General features: G+C 34.7%; 1 protein-coding gene across 1 annotated transcript in view; it reads left to right on the forward strand.

Moving 5' to 3' along the window:
* The window catches only part of LOC100368072 (ankyrin repeat and IBR domain-containing protein 1-like), a 65893-nt gene that overhangs the window by 19308 nt on the left and 25157 nt on the right, over positions 1-21428 (forward strand). The window contains exons 3-9 of the mRNA XM_085496071.1: positions 7425-7481; positions 8228-8353; positions 8760-8819; positions 11597-11714; positions 12321-12472; positions 19717-19805; positions 20803-20947. Of these exons, the coding sequence (XP_085352197.1) occupies positions 7425-7481; positions 8228-8353; positions 8760-8819; positions 11597-11714; positions 12321-12472; positions 19717-19805; positions 20803-20947 (747 nt within the window). The remainder of the gene's footprint in view (positions 1-7424; positions 7482-8227; positions 8354-8759; positions 8820-11596; positions 11715-12320; positions 12473-19716; positions 19806-20802; positions 20948-21428) is intronic.

Here is a 21428-nt window from a genome sequence, read left to right on the forward strand (position 1 = left end):
CGGACAATGAGGAAGTGAAATTTATTTTCAGTTTCACTTGTGTCTAACAGTGATTACAAAGTCATTTCCTGGAAGTTTGGAATTTGAAATCTACCTTTAGTTTTTTAGTTTGTGATTGCTTGTGGGGCAAGTTGATAAGTGTTCAAACGGAATTTTGTAAATGCATTTAGTTTTGTTGTTGTGAAAAGCTCTTTTTATTTGCTGAAAATTGTTGAAAAAAGGTGCAAATTTAATTAATGCTCACAATGATCAGAATTTTGTTTTTGCCTTATCCTGCAAACAAGTCTTACAATGTTAAATTTATCAAAATGCATTGAAATTCAAATATGCATTTCAGTCTGACAAGGAACATGATGTAAACATACTAAATAATAAATTGCATTTCCTACATACAGTGTACATGTACATGTATATTGATTTATTAAAATATGATTTATTTTGACCTTACACCTCTGTCAGTTACGTAAGCACATGCACTAGTACATGTACGATATAATAGAGAAAATACTGCATTACATGTATGTCCATAAATGTAGGCGTGCCTCCGTCAGTTATAGAGTAAATATGGTATACACATTTCACAATATTTGATGTGAACCTATCTACATATAATGCTACATGTTAACTAAGTGTCATACAAATACTTTAAAAGGGTTTTAATTTTACTTATTTCGCTGAATGGAAAATGCACTAAATTAAAACCCAGTGAATATGTAAAATTTAGCATAGAACTCATTATCTAAATGATAAAACCGTGAATTTAAAATCCATTGAATATGCTTGAAATGCTAAATCAGTGAAATTTAAACCAAGTGAAAATTAGTTATTTTACCTAAAACAAGAGTGGTGTAGTCAACTTATCAAACATTTCTGGTGTTCAGTTTACTGTTGATAATTTCAAACTAACTCAGGTTGTTAATTGATAACTGGAATGAGTAGAAAACATTAAAATTACACAGTACAAAAGTTGTTTCCCTTCCTCAAATATTTCTCATAATAGCACTATGGGGGCACTATAACACCAAATGAAGGTTGCTGTGACTTCAATTGCAGTACTAAAAAAAGATATACCAACATCCCATTAAGAAACAAATTCAGGCGATTGATGGTTCATATACATGTGTGTGTGTGGCTTCCATGTTTTTTTCATTATAGAAAATAGTTCCACGATCAGTAAGGATGATAACATTGTGTGTGTGGATGCGTCTAGCTCTGTTGCACCTTGAGCAGCTGGCTGAGGTGTGTGATCCACAGGGAGAGGAGATTTATCGTTATGGCCAGTGGTGATAGCCGTAAAGTGTCTGTAAGCAATTTACTGGCTTATGGTGATATATAAATGTCAAGATACAAAATGTGATGTAACCTTTCACTTTTACTACTTCGACTACACGACAGCTTTTCATCAATTCAGGTGATGTTGTTTTCATAAATGTGGCATTGTTATAATTCCTTTTGAACACGATAGGGAGCCATTTAAAGAAATAAGAGCTTGGGTAATGAAACATTTTTTTGTATACGCCGAATTACAGGTAAAACAGAGACTCAAATGATGGATGTAGACAGTCTAATCAGTGGTTATAAATAGTGTTTTGTAGCAATATAAAAATTGCATAATTGGCTGGAAATATTCACTGAGCATGGCAATCACTATGAACAGTGCTCACCAGTTGTGTAATCTCTATTTGGTTGGACATTAAAGCCGGAGTGTCGTCACCTGCGCGGGAATTGAGTTCCGAGCGACAATAACAACACAATCTAAAAATGCAATGGCTCATTGGTAGACGCTTGTTTGTAAACAATGACACACTATGGCCATCTGACGCATGCTCAGGTGACGACTTGCTCGCTTTAAGTTTTTTTGCATAAATGCAGGTCATCTAGTGCCACATCTTCCAAGCCTTGACCGATTATTGCCGTTGGTTACGTACTTCATCTGAATCTGAGGGATTGCACAATGTTTTTTTGCAAATACACAGAATTATTTATCTTTCATTATTTCATTTATTTATATATTTTATATAAAAATGTGATGTCAAGTCAAAAGTCAGCAAGGGTGATAAATTTAGCCATGGAAGTTGACGAATACATACAAAATGAGTCAGTCAGTTCACTCTTAAGGACAATGGTGCGAAGGAGTTGTACCAGTGTTTTATATGATACATTCAATGTTAAAAATACATTTAGCAATGTAATTCTATCAAATTGATTAGAAAGCTCAGAAGGCAAAACAAAATGTGTGTTTTCTGGTTAAGTAAGGTCATAATGATGTTTTTGCATATGACTAGAGATGTTCAACTGTACGCACGTGTTAAGAATACAAGAATGTGTAAATATTTGGCAGATTCGGCGTGTTCAGTCAATGGGAATGCTTGTGCTGTTATAAGACCTTGCATGTAATTACATAGAATCAAAACATTTCAAGTTGAGTCAAAGCATATACATGTATACTAGCCAGACCTTGATACATTGAAAAAAAAAATAAACAAGCTTTTCTCTGATTGGTCTGACTGTTAGGTGTTATGGTTGGGTAGCCAATCAGGTACAGTCTAGTAAATAGCTTTCCATTGACTTGTATTTCTGAGGTTTAAACCTCCATTTGTCATTGTACTCAGCAACAGGCAACAGACTAAACAAGTTGAATGACACAGAATGGATGTAGACATTGTTCTTGACATTGAATGTAACTGTTTCTCTTGACTTTTTTTTTTATGTACAATTTGCAAGTGTGAGTGCTGACAGTGTATTTTTCAACCAAGACCATATACCAGTTTAGGTTTACAAGACGGGGCTGTTAGACCAACTTCCTCGGATAATTACATTTTGATATCCTGACGATAATCTAGACAAACACAAACACCGGTGGATACTAACCAAGGTTCCTTCAAAGTAACATTTGTTAGTGAGTGAATCTTGGCCAGTGGGTGTTTAGTCTACGAGTCTGTGGCAAACTCACCAAAAGTTGGGGTCTGCCTTGTATAATGTTCCACTCGAAGTAGGATTTGAACTTGCCTCGACCAATCACGAGTGTGTTGTTACAACCCACTATGCTACATGTACCAGTGACCAAATTAATGTAAATCTAGAACATAGACATTTCTACAAATTGTGGCTGTCATTGTGTTCAGCATAGGGCTTTAGAATAGACACGTGGTTATGGAAAACACTGAATAGATGTAGACAATTCTTGTTGCATACAAACCTACATTGTAGGTTGAAGGTACTTCTAGATGTATAATCACCAGCAGGCAAATAGCAGATGAAATGCAAATCTGCTGGAAATTTAAGTGCATGCCAATCTAACCAGCTGACATTACGACATTTAGTTACACGCCTGTAAAGCGAATTACCTGTGCTGAGTTGTGCACTGCATAGCAATCAAAAATTCTATTTACAATTTGTTGGTAGACACATCTCATAATGGCTTGAGCTTTACCGTAATGACATCGTTTGAAAAGTCCAGCCATTGTTTAATGTTTGTTTTTTTATTTTAAGTGATGATTGCTTTTTTGAAATGAGGAAAACGTGAAATCGGAAATTATCAATAGTAAATTGATTGCATGAGTTAAGGTTTAGAAAAAAATGTTTAATCTGAGCTCTTTTTTTTGTTAATTCATGTTTATGTTTTTTTTTTTTAATCTTCCTAATTGGCTGCTTTTGATTGGGAGTTTGATTGGGATATGAAAAAAACACTTGGTTTCAAAGCAAATATATCGAGCCACCTTCTTTTAATTTTTTTCTTTTCACAAATTACAAATTATATCTGTAATGAGTCGAATATAAAATCTGAATAACCCCATCTGTTGGTTGCTATAGCATTACAAAGCAGCCATTGTTGATATGCATGTACGTGTAGCAATGAGTATTCAGTTTACTTATCAAAACTTATCAAACTGGTTATATTCAAACTTCACACATACATCATACATAATATTATACATATGCACACCATTTTATTTCATGATCTAATTCAAGATGGTCGAATGGTGGCCATTTTTGTACTGAAAAATCATCATTCCAAGCATTTCGCAGCTGTTTACAGATAGATTTTGTTCAAACTTGGTATATACATTGGACAATATATGACCTTGATGCACGTCATTTTGTTTTTTAAACGATTGGATTTAAAATGACCGACTGGCGGCCATTTCATTTTAATCAAAGTGGTTCTAATACCATACATGTTTCTGTAACATGCTTTGACTGATTACATGTATGTTCCAATTTCAAATATTCCTTATACATCATGTAATAGATATACAGATTTATTGGTTTGACCACCTGATTCAACATAGCTAGATGGTGGTCATGTTGTGCTAAAATATCATTAAAAATCAAGCATATCTGGGCTGTTTACTTATGAATTTATTCTAACTTAATAGTGCATTAAACATTATGGCTGACTGGTGGCCATTTTGTTTTAATGAATGCGATTCTATAGCCATATATCTAATATGCTTTGACTGATTATGTTCAAATTTTATATATTCATTATACATCTTAAATATACAGAAGTGTTCAAAATGGTCGACTGGTGGCGATTTTGTTTTTATTATTGCTTTTCCAGAGCAATATCTCTCAATATGAATCAGTACTCATTTGATGATCAGCTACAAGATGACTGAATGTCAACCATTTTTAATGTTAAAAAATCAACATCAAGCATCAGCTTCTGGATTCAGATCTCTGACATTTTTATGTTCCAACTATATAACTATAAACAATACTATCTAAAATTTGATAACTAACAGGGACTGTGCCATGTATGGCTTGTTTACTCTGTATTGCCTTTTATCAAAGTACATGTAAAACGGTAAACTTACAGAATGCCTTGCATTCAGTAGAAGATACATATACATGTATGTAATAATACATGTACATGTAATAGGGCAAATATGGTTAGTATCACTGTACAAAAGTTCAGGGCGTTCATATCCAATTACATTGATTGAATTGAATTTGACCTATCATAATGCAAAAACTTAAGTTATTTCTCATGGATAGCAAAAGTCACTAGCTATACATGTATAGTACACGTACATGTACATCAAAAGTAGCTTAGTAACCTTGACAACAATCTTGTATTAAGGAGTTTCAGTTAAATTCAAATGTTGCGCTACACTGCTGCTTTAATACTGCACATACATGTATATGAAATGCGTATATCATCTCAGATGTTCAAAAAACAGGCAAACAAATACCAAATGTTATTCATTTTCAATGTCATTTGTATTTTGCAGTCTGACATTCACAATGATCTATTTTTAAATGATCTATCATTATGTATGCTCTTGCATTTCTATAGCAGGTGTGCTTGTAATAGAGCAAATACATTACAGTAGATGTTATTGGGTAACACAAACAGTATCTATAATTGAAACTCAGTCCATCTGCATTGGCCCAACCTATGCATATATGTTATCACTTACACTGATCTGAATACACTACTACGTGTACATTGTAATTGGCAAGGTAATTGAAAATGAAATTTGTAATACTGGTAATATCAGTATCATCTTTTTAAATGTCATATGTATGTAATAATATGTATGCTTGGTGTATACATTTATTGTTTGCTGGGTTTTTAAAATTACTGAATGTGTGACTGTTACATTGTACTGTATGATATTTGTGTGTGTTTGTGTATTCTCATGCTCATCTGTGTTTAGCATATTTGATTGCACTGGCCTGAGATTACGAACTGACAGAAAAAATAAAACTGATCATTGTAATTGTCCTCTATGCAATAGAAATATCATTTTGTATTTGCCTGTTTTTCGAACATTTAAGAATGATACAGTATATACTCTGGTTATTTATCCTCACAAAAATTATGCAACTACAATGTATCAGCACTTGTTTTAGAACAATTAAGAGCATTTATCGTTTTAAGTAGATTGGGTAGTTCCCTGTAATGGAAGGAAGACGTGCTGATTGGTTCATTTGCATGCTACAGAATACTACAATGTACATGTAATGTCTATTTAACCACTGTGACAGCTTTCTAGCAGTACCCATCAGACCCTGCAAAGAGGCTGGGGTTGTATGATGATTCACATTAACTGAAAACAAAACAAACAAAAAATCAAAACCAGTTTATTGCCGGAAGGTTGTATACTTTTCGGAATTGAAAGTTTTAATTCGCTGAGTGCTCCCCCCAGAAGTATATGTCTGTATTGATTAAAATGTTATTACTTTCTTAAGATGTTTACAGTATTATAATGTCACAATGCCTGTACTTAGCCATAAGGCTGTCTGACTTGTACATTGTAGTAAGAGATATTGATTTGTAAATGTCACGAGTACACAGCTGTCTGTAAGGCTGTTTCATAAATCCCTGAAAGCATAAATTGTGTACAAAGGTTTTTCTTATCATCTTTCATCCAAATTGCTGATTAGTCTAAGGTAAAGCGATTATTGTTAAAACAATTTTGTATAACTCAAGGAAGGAAACACCCTGCACCTTGGTTTATTTATGAACGGAAAAACAAAAACATTTACATGTTGGCTGTCAGGTGATGAATTATTTTTAATACCTTGTACATGTTCGTTGGTGATTACATTCTCAAAAGATAGATAACAGATAATATTCAATGTAATTTGTCTTTCTCCAAACTTTTAGCAAAATTCAGTAGTATGAGTAGCCTTATAATGGGTTTAAATTAAGGTGTTTTGATTCCATGTGAGGTAAATACAATGTAAGCTCATTCTGGGTGTAAAAATAATACTAACCAACTATTTCTTGATTGCATCATTGTATGGAACAGCTTGATTTTATTTAAAATTTGAATCTTCTCATTGAAATGTATTACACTGTGGTCATTTTCGCGTTAGCAATTGAAACACAATGTATATACTCTCAGAGATTGATATTTTGAGATTTATAGCATTTTTTTTTTCTCCGTTTTGTCTGTTGATCTTAGAATGTGAATTGATTGTAGTCAACATTGTTCCTACATTCCTACATGCAATTGCATATCTTGTGCTTTTTTTTCTGAAAATGGCTAGGCAGCTAGAAGTTATGGAAAGAGTTTTTTAACACCCACTTCAACTCCTAACCTAAACCCTAACACTTTAGCCCTCCAATGCAATTGTATATTCCCATCCACATGACTACACGTGGGGGTGTATAAAATAGGGGAGTAGCAGTGTTTGGATTAGAGGTACATGTACATTCCCTAAAGAACTCCTATCTCCAAAGTTGCTTGACTACAGTAATACAAGTGACTAAGAGAAGTTGTACTAAAATCTCTTCAATATGGTATGAATTTGGATATAGATAAGCAAACTCTTGTGGTTATTAATTTGTTACAAGTGTTGGGAAGTGTAGTAACCACTCTCCTCAAGGCATGCCCTGATTTCTACTCCCATGTCCATATTGAACTAAAAGAGTATCGTATTAATTTGTTATTTTGTTCTTTTCACAGAAAGCTAATACTGCGTTACACTATGCCGCTCAGTCAGGTCTGAAGAAATCAGTGGAGGTAAGAAACATCTGTTGTCCAGGTAACTTAGCTCCAGGAGTCAAGTTTCTTAGGATCAAGAGCGTTTATACTGTAGCCAAGCAACACTGAATTCCTATCGAAAAAGACCCAAATTTTGTACTTGGTAAAAAAAAAGTAGATGGCTTGTTTTTTATTCAAATGAAACAAAATTATTTTCGTTGATTTGTCTCTTCAGGGAAAATGAAATGTGCCGTGTGAAAACAAAAATATTCTATAGTGTCACATCTGGCTGCGAAAACAATTGAGTTGCATCATTCATAAAACCCTGTACTGATTTGTATGAAATTGTTAGGATGTCTTCCTTATATGGAAAATGTGCATTATATTTATCTCATTCTTGTCACATTCAAAAATTGTCTTGTAATGTAATATGCGTTTCCACTGACTGCACACAATTGTGCTAGGACTAATTAAATAATATTTCACTGACATTTCAACATGTATATCGGTTATGATTACAAGCAGGACAAGATGTATAATAATGAGGTAACCATAAGAATACCGCAAAGTATGCATTCGAGCAGTAGAGTATTTCATCTACATGTACCTCCACTACATGTATGTGACATTCAATATAATCTCCATACTGCCCTCGTGCATACTTTGCGCTATTTTTGTGATGACCTCCTAGTATCTTGGATCATTAGACAATTTCAAGAGTGTTGTCTCTATAAAATTAAACTCTCTATAATATATCTTTCTGATTCACTGCTTTTTTTCTACAGCTTCTTGTAACTCATGATGTGAAACTTTTTGGTGAGAACAAAGACAAACACACCCCATGTGACGTTGCAGAGAAAAATAACCATCTCAGCATCGCTCTTTATCTGGAATCCAAGATGGTGTTCTCAGTAAGTTTTTTGAAAAAATATATTGCAAAATTATGCATTTTGGGTTGCAATTTACAATCGGTGTTTCTGTATTTTCAGATCATAGGTGAATGGATTAGTTTCTCTAAAAAGGATCACATCCTAAAAGAATTTATCCTTGAATGCCAGTAGTCTAGAAGTACAACTACAGTATATGCTCTATTAGTAGCACATATGTGCTTACGTCAATGGCTGTGATGTGTCTATTGACAAAATAAGTCTTATTTTTATTGATCAAGGTCATTATACAATAAATTCATTGTGAGCATTTATTAGTGTGCTTCTATTAGAATAAAATCAGTATGCAAAATAAATTAGGTACAAGAAGCAGTGTGTTTGTGTAGGTATTTAATTTCAATATATGTGACTTGTGATTCATTTTTTACAGACTGATGAAACGGTTGATTGTGCCATAGTACAAGAAATTTCATTTATTGAGCCTGATGAGGTGAGAAACAGGTTTAATTATTTTGAATTTATGGCCAATATAAGTTTATCGCTTTATGGCAAGTTTGTATCAAGTTTGAGAAATCAACTATTGATATAAGGTAGTATGACAGAACCCCACACCCTCCCTGTGGCTTTTGTTGCGTATTTTCACGAGTGATGCGGTGTATCCTGCGGCCGTACTTTCACGAGCGAAGCGAGTGAAAGTACAGCAGAATACACTGCATCTCGAGTGAAAATAACTTCCATACGCAACGAAAGCCACGGGGAGGGTGTGGGGTTCTGTTATTATTACATATGTTCCATACTTGATTATTTCGTATTAAAGAAAGAACGTGCAAACCGGGATGGAATTTAGGTCGGGGAACCCCATTGCCCATTAATATGTTCCAATATAAGTGTTACGCCCTAGCAGCGCGTGTCAGTGTAGAACGCGCGGGAGAACGTGTGTCACTGTTTGTTTGAAATTAAAATAATCAGACGTCTAATCTGAGTCACTGTCCGAATAAATAACTCGTTGACGTTTAGTTGGGACCACGGCAGAACCAGAACTTGAACTGGACAACTATGATACACAGTTTATGTTGAAGTTAAAAGTTTCGCCACAGAATTGTGCATTGGCAAACATGCCGTGCAACTGCGGTACTCCACAGACGGGATGACTTTCGTCGACAGCGGTTGTCGCTTAGCTGCACCACAGTCCTTCGTTGAGGGACTGTGGCTGCACGCTACACCTTCGTGTGTGATGTAGCTTGCTGGTCGTGGATTGACTGAGTCTTGATTACCGGTTAAAATGTTGCTCTTTTGCCGTTTGTAATTTTTATTTGGAACTGAGTAACGCCGCAACGTCGCCAGCAGAAACCTGGTATCTCGATGCTGATGGTTGCGGCTGCATAGTAATCGCTGATTTTACTGCTGGTGGATCTTCTGAGAACCCTTCAAAGTTTATAAAACTCAGTTTCCAGGTGGTCAACACACATTAAGTTTTCCCAATCGTAGTATTCCATGTGATGTACACCTGACATGCCAAAAATGTTGTTGAACGATTTGAACTGGATAAAAATAGCAGACGAAAATGTGTTTACAAAATAAAAATAGTTCGGTAGCCAATGAAAATACCATGTTCATTTGCATATTGACCGTGAAAATACCGAAAACATTATTGCATGGGTGATATGCAAATTAGTTTGGGCCAAAATAAGTGTCTGCCTAAAAGTACCATTACTGTTGTTCAAATTGTTACTCGGCAAGTATATTCATGTACCCCAAGGGGAAAATATTGTACTTCTAAATATTGTTTATTCCGAAAAACTGTACTCCTGAAGGGACTACTTTGTTTGCTCTCGGACCTCATTTGCATATGGGTTGTGGAAATACCGATTTTGATTTCAGGGACGAATCAAAATAAACTGCAGTACATATGTAATAAATACCATTATTGGATTCTTTGCATTCATCACAAAAATGTTTAGGAATACACTTGAACTAAATATGAATTGTCATTTGAAGTGGGATGATGTAAATGAACATAGGAAGTACAGTTCTTGTGCAATGAATGTGTCTCTCTTTTCTCTCTAACCCTACATAACTACCGGTACACGGAGTTGGCTGTTCCAATTGTTTTCTACAACTTGTACATTGTTAGGAATCAGAATTCTGGCTTTATATTGGGTAGAAACAATGTATTACAGTCTGTTTAGTACAGCATTGAACAATGTCAATTTTGGCCTAAATGTGCATGAAGAATCAAAGCTTGGATTCTCAAATGATTGAAAAAAGTTATAGTTGCTAAGAATTTGTACACTTGCAGAATACTGTAATTCACCTTAATTTTGTCAGAGACAAATTTGTTTTGCGAAATTCGCTAGACGATGAAAATCTCGAAATTTTATAGCAGTGAGCGTTTCTCTGAGGTTCTACAACACAATGTGTCAGTGACTTTCATGAAATACTTTCCTCACGAAAGCTATAAAAGGGGCAAACATTTCTAGCTGTGAAAATCAAACGATTTACAGTATATACCAGATACAAAGAGTAGTTTGTGTTACGGGTAAAAAATTGTCACTTATTGAATAGATGATTTTCCGTACAATTGCGAGATCTCGCGAGATGCATGAAAGACGCGCGTCGAACGTCTGCCGCAAAAATGGAACGATTTGATTTTGAACTAGAATTTCTTTATTTCGTAGCTTACATTGGCTGGCTGATCTTCGACAGAGGAATATTGCTTCCGAATACCCTTACTTAATCGAAATTGCCTATCATCAAATGTGGACAGCACATTATTAAGCATGGAAATGTCCCCGAAATACTTTTCGCGTTTGTCGAATCCCACGCGATGTTTGACGCGACTACGACGCTATGACCTTTGTTTGTCCTGTTTTTACGTTCGATTTCACGCATAACGCGTGATTCTCGCAGTGAATGGAAAATGGTCGATTGAAACACTTGTGCATATTTAGCTTAAACATAATCTGAACGTTTGTTCCTGTGTTTTTTTTCGTGCCCAAAGCCTGAGAATGGGGCTATTCTTCATTTTTGCATACTAGAAATACTGACATATTCATGTAGTCATTATGACAGATACAATGTACCTGTAGAAAGTAGTATAAAAAGTAGCGACACTATGCATATACAGTTGTATGCATTGACTGAGCTCTCTAATGATTGCTGCTGAAATTTTGCTCTCATACAAAGTAAATAGATTTAGAATTATTATCTTAATTGTGCACAGCAGTTGGGATGTATGTAACAACTGTTATTGCTTGATTTTCACAGCCTTACACGGGACTAAGACCTCAGGATCTTCAAGAAGCCAAAGATCAACTTTTAGTGGAAACATCCGATATGTTAAGAGTGCCTTTATTTACTGCCGAGGCCTTGTTAAGAAATCATGGTTTGTATAATGCATGTATAGTTAATATGTGTACCTCATTGTTTAACAAAATACATGACTTAAAAAATCTATGAGTAACTCAATTGTGTCGGCTTGCTGATATCTGCACGTCAAGCGCTTTTGGGTATATTTCTCACTGCTGAAATGATCGGAATGAGTTACAGTTTAGCATGAATCTGAATGCTGGTCGATAATTCAACAGAGTTGTGATTATTTTTGTGCATCATGTATTAGAATTTTGTGTAAAAAAACAATGCATTACATACAGTGTATGCACGGTATATGTTGTATAGAAACCATGGGCATTTCAATGTGAATTGCCCCTTCTGTTTAGGGAAAAATTAGTTTATACGATTGAGTTGAAAATGTCATCGTTGCATGAGATTTGTGTAAAAAAATAATTATGCAACCATCATTTTAGCTTTTGTACACAGGTTGATTATTCGACCAAACCGGTTCCAAAAGGGTGGTCACTGGTCACATTAGACAGTGCATGGTCTTTACATGTAAATTGTTTTGGGACTTCCGTAAGGTGTTATAAATATGGATAGGTTGTCTTATATAAGTTTGGTCACAAAGATCAGATTACATCATTATTTCCTTTAGAGTGGTCAAGAGAGAATTTACTAGAAGCCTGGATGAGAGATCCTATCGCAACATGTGAGAAGGCGGGTGTCAAACCACCAACTGACTTCAGTGTAGACATGATGGCTGCTCATCGAATATCAGGGGAGGAAGTTCACTGCAGTGAAATTGTCGTAAGTATTTATCCATGTGAAGAATTAACACTAGTTTAAGCCTGTACTACATTTGAGGACCCTTGAATAGGGGAAAACTTAAAGTATTGTACTTGGCCACTGGTATAAAACCATTGTATTCATTGACACATAAAATGATCACAACTCAAGATCCATGCTTTTAAAATAGTGCCATGGTTTGTATGCTGGAGTTTTGGAAGCACCAACCATAGCAGAACTTGAACTCAACTACCTGTCCAGTACATAGTACATGTATATTTTAATAATAATTAGTAACGTTCTTATAATATGAAGTATTAAACCAATCTAAGATTAAACTAATATTGAGCTAGACAAATGATTGCATTTACTAAAACTCAACAAAATACCATTAACTATCAAGGTTGGGTTGCTTGTCCGACCCCCTTCACTCCATCGCACCATCACCACCTGTACATAGCTTCATTAAGGTTTAGTCAGGATGAATTTATCAAAAATATTGAATGTGACCATGATACTGGGTAGGATATGCCAACCTATATAAATGGATGTATATACTCCTCACGATGATAAAAAATGATGTTGGCATCCGGGCATTTTTTTGGGAGGGCTGCCATCTTGGATTTCAAAATGGCCACCATTAACAACATCCTGAAAGTTGTAAAATATCATATCTTGGAAACTATAATCGATAATGCCACAATTTTGTTTATTTGTTTTGTTTAATAAATGTAAATTCCAAATGTGATATTTATAAGAAAGCGAATATTTCTGGGATTTTTACACCAAATATTAGAACTGGAAGATGTATCACGAAATGTCACATGGCTGAAAAGTGTTTTGAAAGCAATATACAAAAAACAAGATATTGGGTTTTGAATATTTGCATGGACAAAAGTGAGCAATTTATCACAATTTGGTGTCCTTGCAGATAAATTTTCAATGATAGCTTTTGTGACAAATCTGTAGTAAAATGCGTAGAATTAATCAATTTTTCTATAAAACAAGAAACAAATCTGTCTTGTGCATAAACTAGCCAAGCTCTGCGCTCAATAATTTTGTTAAATAACACACTGTACTTTCCACAGCATAATGCTTTTACCTTCGATTTTTTAACAAAGAAATTTACTGTCTATATTTCTAATTGAATTGTATGATCAATGGCAGAAGTTTGTTACAATTCTTGGGTATTCCTTACCTTAAAGCAGTTTTGGTTCCATTTGTCTGACGACCCTTGACATTTTGTTACAATGTGCTGTCATCAAAATAGAGTGAATTATTGTGGAGATACATGAACTATGTTGATGAATAAGCTCAATATTTATTGTGATGTTCTATTTCCCCACAGTAGCCATTTTAAATTAGATGGAAGTGTATCAGTGCATGCATGGTTGCATCGCATGTGTTAGAATTTTTTATAAACCACCAATGCATTTTACATATGCATACACTGTGTATACATTGCCTCATCATGGAACCCATATGTAACATACAACCTTTTGTGGCGAACACAAGATATGCTTAGTTTGATATATGGGTCCCATGCTACTACATGTATATACATTACGTGTATATAAAAAATACATGCACTGTACTACATGTATGTCTTTGCACTATAATTTATCTGAAATGTCAGGTTGCAGTCTCACGTTGAGAAAAGACATCAGTAAGGTAACCATAACAGTCTAAACCCAGCTCTGAGTCATCTATGTAATTAGTGTTATTACAGTATAAGAGATTTAGCTGAAGATTTATTTTCACTTGCATCAGAATCACACATCAGTTTTCAACTACATCTTGATTTACTAGATCTGAGCTTTCCTTGAGAAAAAAAAAAAAAAAAAACTGCTTTGCATGTCAATTTTGTAATCTGTCCTTTCTCAACACACTTTAATGTGATTCAATAAACCATGACAAGATTACATAGGGATTATTAGCGCTGTATTACGCAAAGTGGAGAAGGCTAATTACTCGGCTGTAAGTGTCTCATTTTCTTCTACTTCGAGGCATGATTGTCATTTTACTGCATACTGTGTCCTATTTTTAATCCGATTAGAATTGTTCAGTCCATTAACCATTAGTCCACACACCATTGGTTCTTTTATTTCTTTGATTGTTTCAAAGTATAGCATGTATATTTCCATTGCTAATGGTTCGAAATACAATTAAATTGCTGTCAGAATCCATTGCTATATTTTACACGACAGCATTCTATCGGAGCCGAACTACTACTCCTCCCATCGATTATCTTCAATGCATTTACATAGTCGGGAGGCTGAACGAGAGCTGAGATCTGCCAGAGTTTGATTCAGTTCGATTAGAGTGGAAAGGAACAGTGCCCTCAAATAATTAGTATTGGTGCCATGCGTGTTTTTTTTTTTAGCTCCGCTGTCGACTTTGTCGAGCGGAGCTTATAATATGAAGTGATTGTTCGTCGTCATCTGTCGTCCGTGTCAATGTTTTACTTTTTCGACTTCTTCTTGAAAACTACAAGCCTGAATGCTTTGTTACTTGGTGTATATGTACCTTGGGTAGACCTTCCCCCCGATTTGTTCATTTCATCATCATATCTTCAATTCTCTAATTTTGGTGAATATTTTTGTCATTCTTGGTAAAAAGTGATATTTTCGACTTCTTGTAAAAAACATTTATGGTGAAAAATGATATTTTTGAATTCTTGTTGAAAACAGCAAGTCCCATAGCATTGATACTATGCATATTGTTCATTTTCTAATGATATCTTCTGTTCTTTAATTGAAATGTGCATTGCTAACAGCAGAGCTACCTCAGTTGACTGGCTGCTTGTTTAAATAGCACGATGCTGTTGAGCTGGGAAGAAAAAAAAAGAAACAGTCGTGACACAATGCACAGGTGTTATGATTTAGGTATCTCGAATAAACATGATACACTGCAGCTAAAATACGCTAAATGTGTTACTGCCTATTCGTTTTTGTCATGTAAAATTACCATCGTGTTATTGCAATTGTTGTGATATGTATGTGTAACAGTTGTCAACCTAAACCGAATAGGAACACGTCCTCGTACCGTAACCGCTTCTACGATTTTTATCTTTGGTGTCTTTATAAAGTTTCTTCAATTTCTATTGGATCTGTTCAACTGTCCTGTTTTTGTAAGCCATTTCCCATTGAGCTATTCAATCTATTGCAGTATTTTTTTACTCTGCCAAATAGATATTAGAGCGCGTACCTCTTTTTCAAGCCAAAAATTACGTGAAATTACAAACGATGTTGTCTACGCCATAATTTAAATGAGAAGCTACTTGAAGAAGACAATTGAAGGCATGATTTCGGCTTCGATAGTTGGGCCCTATGTGTATACACAGTCAGAGCCATGTCGGGGCTCAACCCTATCGAAGTTCGACTCCGAGGATTTATTGGTGCCAAACATGGCTCAAGCTAAACGTGTATACATGTCCATTATCGCTGACTTGAGCCGTTTGGCTCTGATAAAACGCTATCGTGTAAACATAGCACATCATTAGGATGTGGCAGTGGAATGATTTTTTAGATCTTGTCTTGAATTGTAAAGCAACACTGCTGTGGTGACGGTACCTCTGTAACATGAGCGGTACTATGTACTAGTATATATACATATATACAATACAGGAGATATTAATGCCTACTCACTAAAGGCCATGCATCTATCTAAGGTAACATTCAGCAAATTAATACACACCAAATTTAACACAATGATCACAACATACCGGGTACAGTAGTTTAGAACTAAAAATGTATATTTATATTTCATGATGCACACATAACATTGCTCATTCTTTGCTGTCTACAAATTACCATTTATAGTCTATACAATGTCATGTAGTGTCATCTCTTGATACATGTAACCTCCGATTAAACCTGTATGCAAGTTTACAATGTAGCTACTATACGTTATACACTAAATGTGTAACAGCTCCAAAAAACAAAAACCTGACTGAGATCATTTGAATATGAGTTGTACGTTTTGTAAGGTGCTCAATTCTGAAAAAGAAGAAAGAAAAAAAAAACATCACGATTTCCCACTTCTCTGGTGCTTACTTTTACGTGAGCTGCTCTTGTACTTATTGTATATTCATTTGTATTTCATTTCATGCACGCAATGCACAGACTGATGTGTCTAATACCTATCTGTACAGTATATCCTACATTACAATTGCTACATGCCCACGCATTTTTTTTTTTTACAAATTCACTACCGTCTACTGAAATTACACTATTGATAAAAATTCTGCACTGTTTAAAATGGAAATTTAATTATTAAGATTTAATTTCATGACAAAATAATAATAACAAGCATTAAATATTGACTGTCTGCAAAAATACATGGTTGAAATGAATGCTGTAAATAAACTCTTTGTTTGCTGTGTGATTGACGGATGTGTCGTTTTCTTCTATTGATTTGGTATCAGCTAACTGCTTCACTTTGTATCAAATCAGTTTCTTGGTAATTTGTTTTTTAAGCTCAACATTATTTTTAGACTATTCAGATTGTTACAGGTCCATAACATTTTATGGATTAACTGTGTCTCTTCCTGTTATTTGTAGCTATCTCAAAAGAAAAAAAAAATTGAGGACCTTAGATAATGTGGGCAAAATTTCCTTCAATGTTGCGGTTATTGATAAAATAGTTGCCATGCACCAGATTCTGATTACATACATAAATGATTAGTTCGCATTTGGATGCTGTTTGAGAATTACAAGAATACGTATTATCTCTCACAGCTTAATCAAGAATAAATGACAACAATAAATATGTATTGTTGCCACCAAACTTTCTGGTCTCACACTTTTTATTAGTCCCCGTTTGGACGAAGTCCAAAAACGAGGACTTATAATTAGGTCTCCGTTCGTGCGTCCGTGCGTCCTTCCGTCATATATCAGAATCTGTTGGATCGATTCCGTTCATTCTTTGCCTAGTACTTTATGTGGAACATATGCACGTGCAGTGGTTTAGCGATTCAATTCAAAATGGCCGACTGGCAGCCATCTTGTTTTTTGAAAATGTTGTATTTTCGACATGCTTTGTCAGTTTTCATTCAAACTTGGTACGAAGAATATACATGTTAGGATACATGTCTATGACAATTTGTTTCAAAATCAGATCAAGGATGGCTGATTGACAGCCTTCTGACTTTTTGGCCTTACTGCTATATTTCCAAGATTTATGTACCATTTTTATTTGTACATGTCAGTTTGTTTCATAATCAGATCAAAGATGGCCGAATAACAACTGTTTTTATATTTGGCCATTTTACTATATCTCTGTCACCCATGTATCATTTTCATTGATATTTAGCATGTCATAAATGGATACATGTACATATCAATTTAATTTGCAATTTGATGAAATATGGCCGACTGGCGGCCATCTTGTTTGTTTAAAATGTGATAACTTGGACATGCTTTCACTTGTGATCTATGTTTTTCTTTGCTATGCAGTCGTCACACAACATGTGTTCGAATTTGATGTAAATAAACAATCTGTTGTATACACCACTTGGGACTCAAGTTTCAAGGACATGCTCACAACAACCCCTTCACTTTAATATGACGAGCACAAAGAGAACTTTCAAAAATTTGGCGGGGACTGTGTCATTTTCAATGACTTGTTTTTAGTGTATACCGGGGTATGTACTACAGTGTACAAGTAGTGCATGCACTTGCATAAATGACAAGTGTGTCTATGGTCAAAATAAATTATATTTAATAATCTAGCAGGAAAAAAATTGAGTTTTTAGTTTATGTACGTGTGCTTCTGCTAATGTATTGGATTTGTTTATTTCGCCAAGGGAATGAAATAACAGATGATCATCAGACACTGGTGTAGACATCAGTCTGGTTGTGTAATTACTTCTCTGTTCTCCGTGGATCTCATTAACCTCAAGATCTCAAGGCTTCACCTAGTTACCTTTCTGACTATCTCAGAATAAACCTGGCAAATGTTGTTAACTGTCAATTGCTCCAGCTGTTGAGTAGCTGTATGTTATCAGTTACATGCAAGTCTTATAACTCTGGGGAAGTTTAAATAAGAGAAAATCCACTTAATGCTTGAAGCTTTTAAATAATTTTCGATTGTCTGATTATTTGAGCAAAAAAAATGTATATTCTTGATGTGTATATACATGTATGTGTAAATTTCATGAAATATTTAATGAATCATTTGTAGTTTGCCTTGCTACAAAAATTCAGAACAAGTAGGTGGATCTCTGTGAATCTCTAAACATCAGAATGCTATTCGTTAGCAAATGAAATTTAACACACAATTAAATGGTTAACCAAAATGATTACAAATGTTTAGACATACTAAAACATTAAAATTTGCACCTTTTGTAAATATTTCTTCCTGTTTGCGTTACATTCAGACCAACAAATATTTGACATCAAATGAATACCTAATTGTAAGGTCATGAGTGGTCTCAGACTGTATCTTTAACAACTAGTACTTCTTTTACATAACTCAGCACATATATTCACACGCTTTTGCATCACCCAGTCATCATACTTGAGTTATCCATTCCTTGTTCACACAAAAAAGGAAAGTGCTACAGGAACTATTCTGTGAATTTGTGATGATAAGAGGGAACTGGTGGTGAAAAGATTATGTCAGGATAATTGTAGTGCATCAACTAGGAAGATTGTCACACAAGCTAGTGTAGTTAAAAATGTAATTATGTGATAACTGGGTGACATATAAAAGTTGGGGAGGGGGGAGGGACTGAAAGCTACACTTTATTTTTTCGTCTATCATTTCTAGTATGTACTTATAAGAACATTTGCTAACAACCTGACCTTCCTTACAGCTTTTGATCAGAAATGTTGAATAATTTAGTTTTAACCTTTTCACCACCAGTTCCCTCTTTTCATCACAAATTCACAAAATAGTCCTGGACTAAGGACAAAAATAGCCAAATTTTTTAATAAAAACTGAAAATTGACTCAAATTTTAGTCTTTTGGCTCCAAAATTAGGGTTCATTTCTAGAAATATTGAAGTATACTGTAAAATACTTTTGTATGAAATTTATTTTCATTGATTTCAACTTAAAATATAGAAAAAAAGGTATATTCGGAGGTTTTTATTTTCGCTCAATCATTCTTTCAGCAAAAATAGCGAAAATTAATTCCAAGCGAAAATAAAGTATTTTACAGTATAAGAAAAAAAAGTGCAGGAACATTTGGATGAGAAAGTCTCGTGGTGAAAAAGTTAAACACAGTGTATTATCCTATATCTCACTGTTGTTTTTTTACAGTGTGATATTTGTGCTGGGAGTATTGCATTTACTGAGGAGCCTGTTGACATGCCTTGTAACCATCAGTTTTGTCGAGAGTGTTGGCAAAGGTGAGTTATACAGAAAAGTCATTTTCTTGTATTAAATTTATACTCAAGATAAATTAAAATCACCCATACCATTTTTATTCATGCTGTTGTAGAAGTTTAACGGGGCTATTCATATTACAGATTGCTCTTCGTCAGTGTTTTTGTCAACTTTACAGTTTCAATTTTTTGCTTTCACACTAATATCTCAATTACTGATTATTTCATTTCAATCAAACTTAGTACATGTTTGCTCCAAAATAATTCACATACCTGCTCCATCTCTATTCATTAGTTTAATGTCTGCAAACAACCTCACATGTAATCCAATCTCCAACAGCTAAATATCGCGGCTGCACATATGTAAACATTGCACTGACTCATGATGCAACGTCTTTTACAAATTCTCTCTCAAATAAAGAGAATTTAACTCACAAACCTGAATTGAAGTTTAAATTTCAGTTGTTGAAATTCTTTTGTGTTGAAATAATTTAAATTGTTGAAATCTGATTCTATCTGATTCAGAAATCTGAACCGTAATATTTAACTGAGTGAAACATCTATCAAGCTTTAGGCAGTTAATGTCGTTCAGCTCCCACTTTTGTCACTATACCAACACATTGAGATTTGATTGAAATTTTACATACAAATTTTATGGGCTTTTATAAGATTTAATATTCATTCAATCTAGGACTGAGTTAGTGCAGTGAGTACACAGTGTTTTATAAATAGAAACAGTGAAACCACTTTCATTTCTCAAAAATGAATCTCTTAAACATTTCTCTGGAGGGCAATGATGTTACAGTATCACTACTGTAACAGTCCAGTCTGGGCTGGCTATCAGACTTTGTCTTTTTATAAAAACTAAAATTTTAAAATTTCAAAAAGAAACCACATGTATGGTGCATTTAATACATAAAATGTAACTAGAAGAGGAATCATTTGTACGTCGATTTAAAACAACTGAACAGTCCAGTGAGTCACATACTTTGTTTATATCTGCTTACAAATTTGTCTGTAGTTATTTAACGGGTAAGATTCAAGAGGGCAATGCTCACAATATCCGATGCCCAGCGTTTGACTGTACCAAGCTTGTGCCATTGGAAACTATAGAGAACCTGGTGTCCAGAGACATGGCAAGAAGATATCTGCTGTTTGACATTAAGGTTAACATTTTTGTAATTATAGTGCATTTTTACGTCAAAATTCTCACTTCAATCTTTTGCAAATTTGTTTTAGAATCAAAGAAAGAAACAAATTACAAACATTACTGTATTTTATTTGAGATGACAATAGTTGAGAAATTATGGCTTATAGTGCCGTGAAACTGCTACATGTACCATGGCTTATGGTTCCATGAAACTCCTGCCATGAATTAGGGTGCCGTGAAACTGCTACCATGGATTTGAGTGCCGGAAACTGCTACCATGGGTTAGGGTGTCTTGAAACTGCTACCATGGCTTAGGGTGTTTTTGGGTGTGAAACTGCCACCATGGGTTAGGAAGGCACCGTGAAACTGCCACCATGGGTTAGGAAGGTGCCGTGAAACTGCCACCATGGGTTAGGAGGGTGCAGTGAAACTGCCACCATGGGTTCGGAGGATGCCGTTAAACTGCCATCATGGGTTAGGGTGACATAAAACTGTAT

The sequence above is a fragment of the Saccoglossus kowalevskii genome, chromosome 22, assembly GCF_978046115.1.
Source record: "Saccoglossus kowalevskii chromosome 22, keSacKowa6.1, whole genome shotgun sequence".
NCBI lineage: Eukaryota > Metazoa > Hemichordata > Enteropneusta > Harrimaniidae > Saccoglossus > Saccoglossus kowalevskii.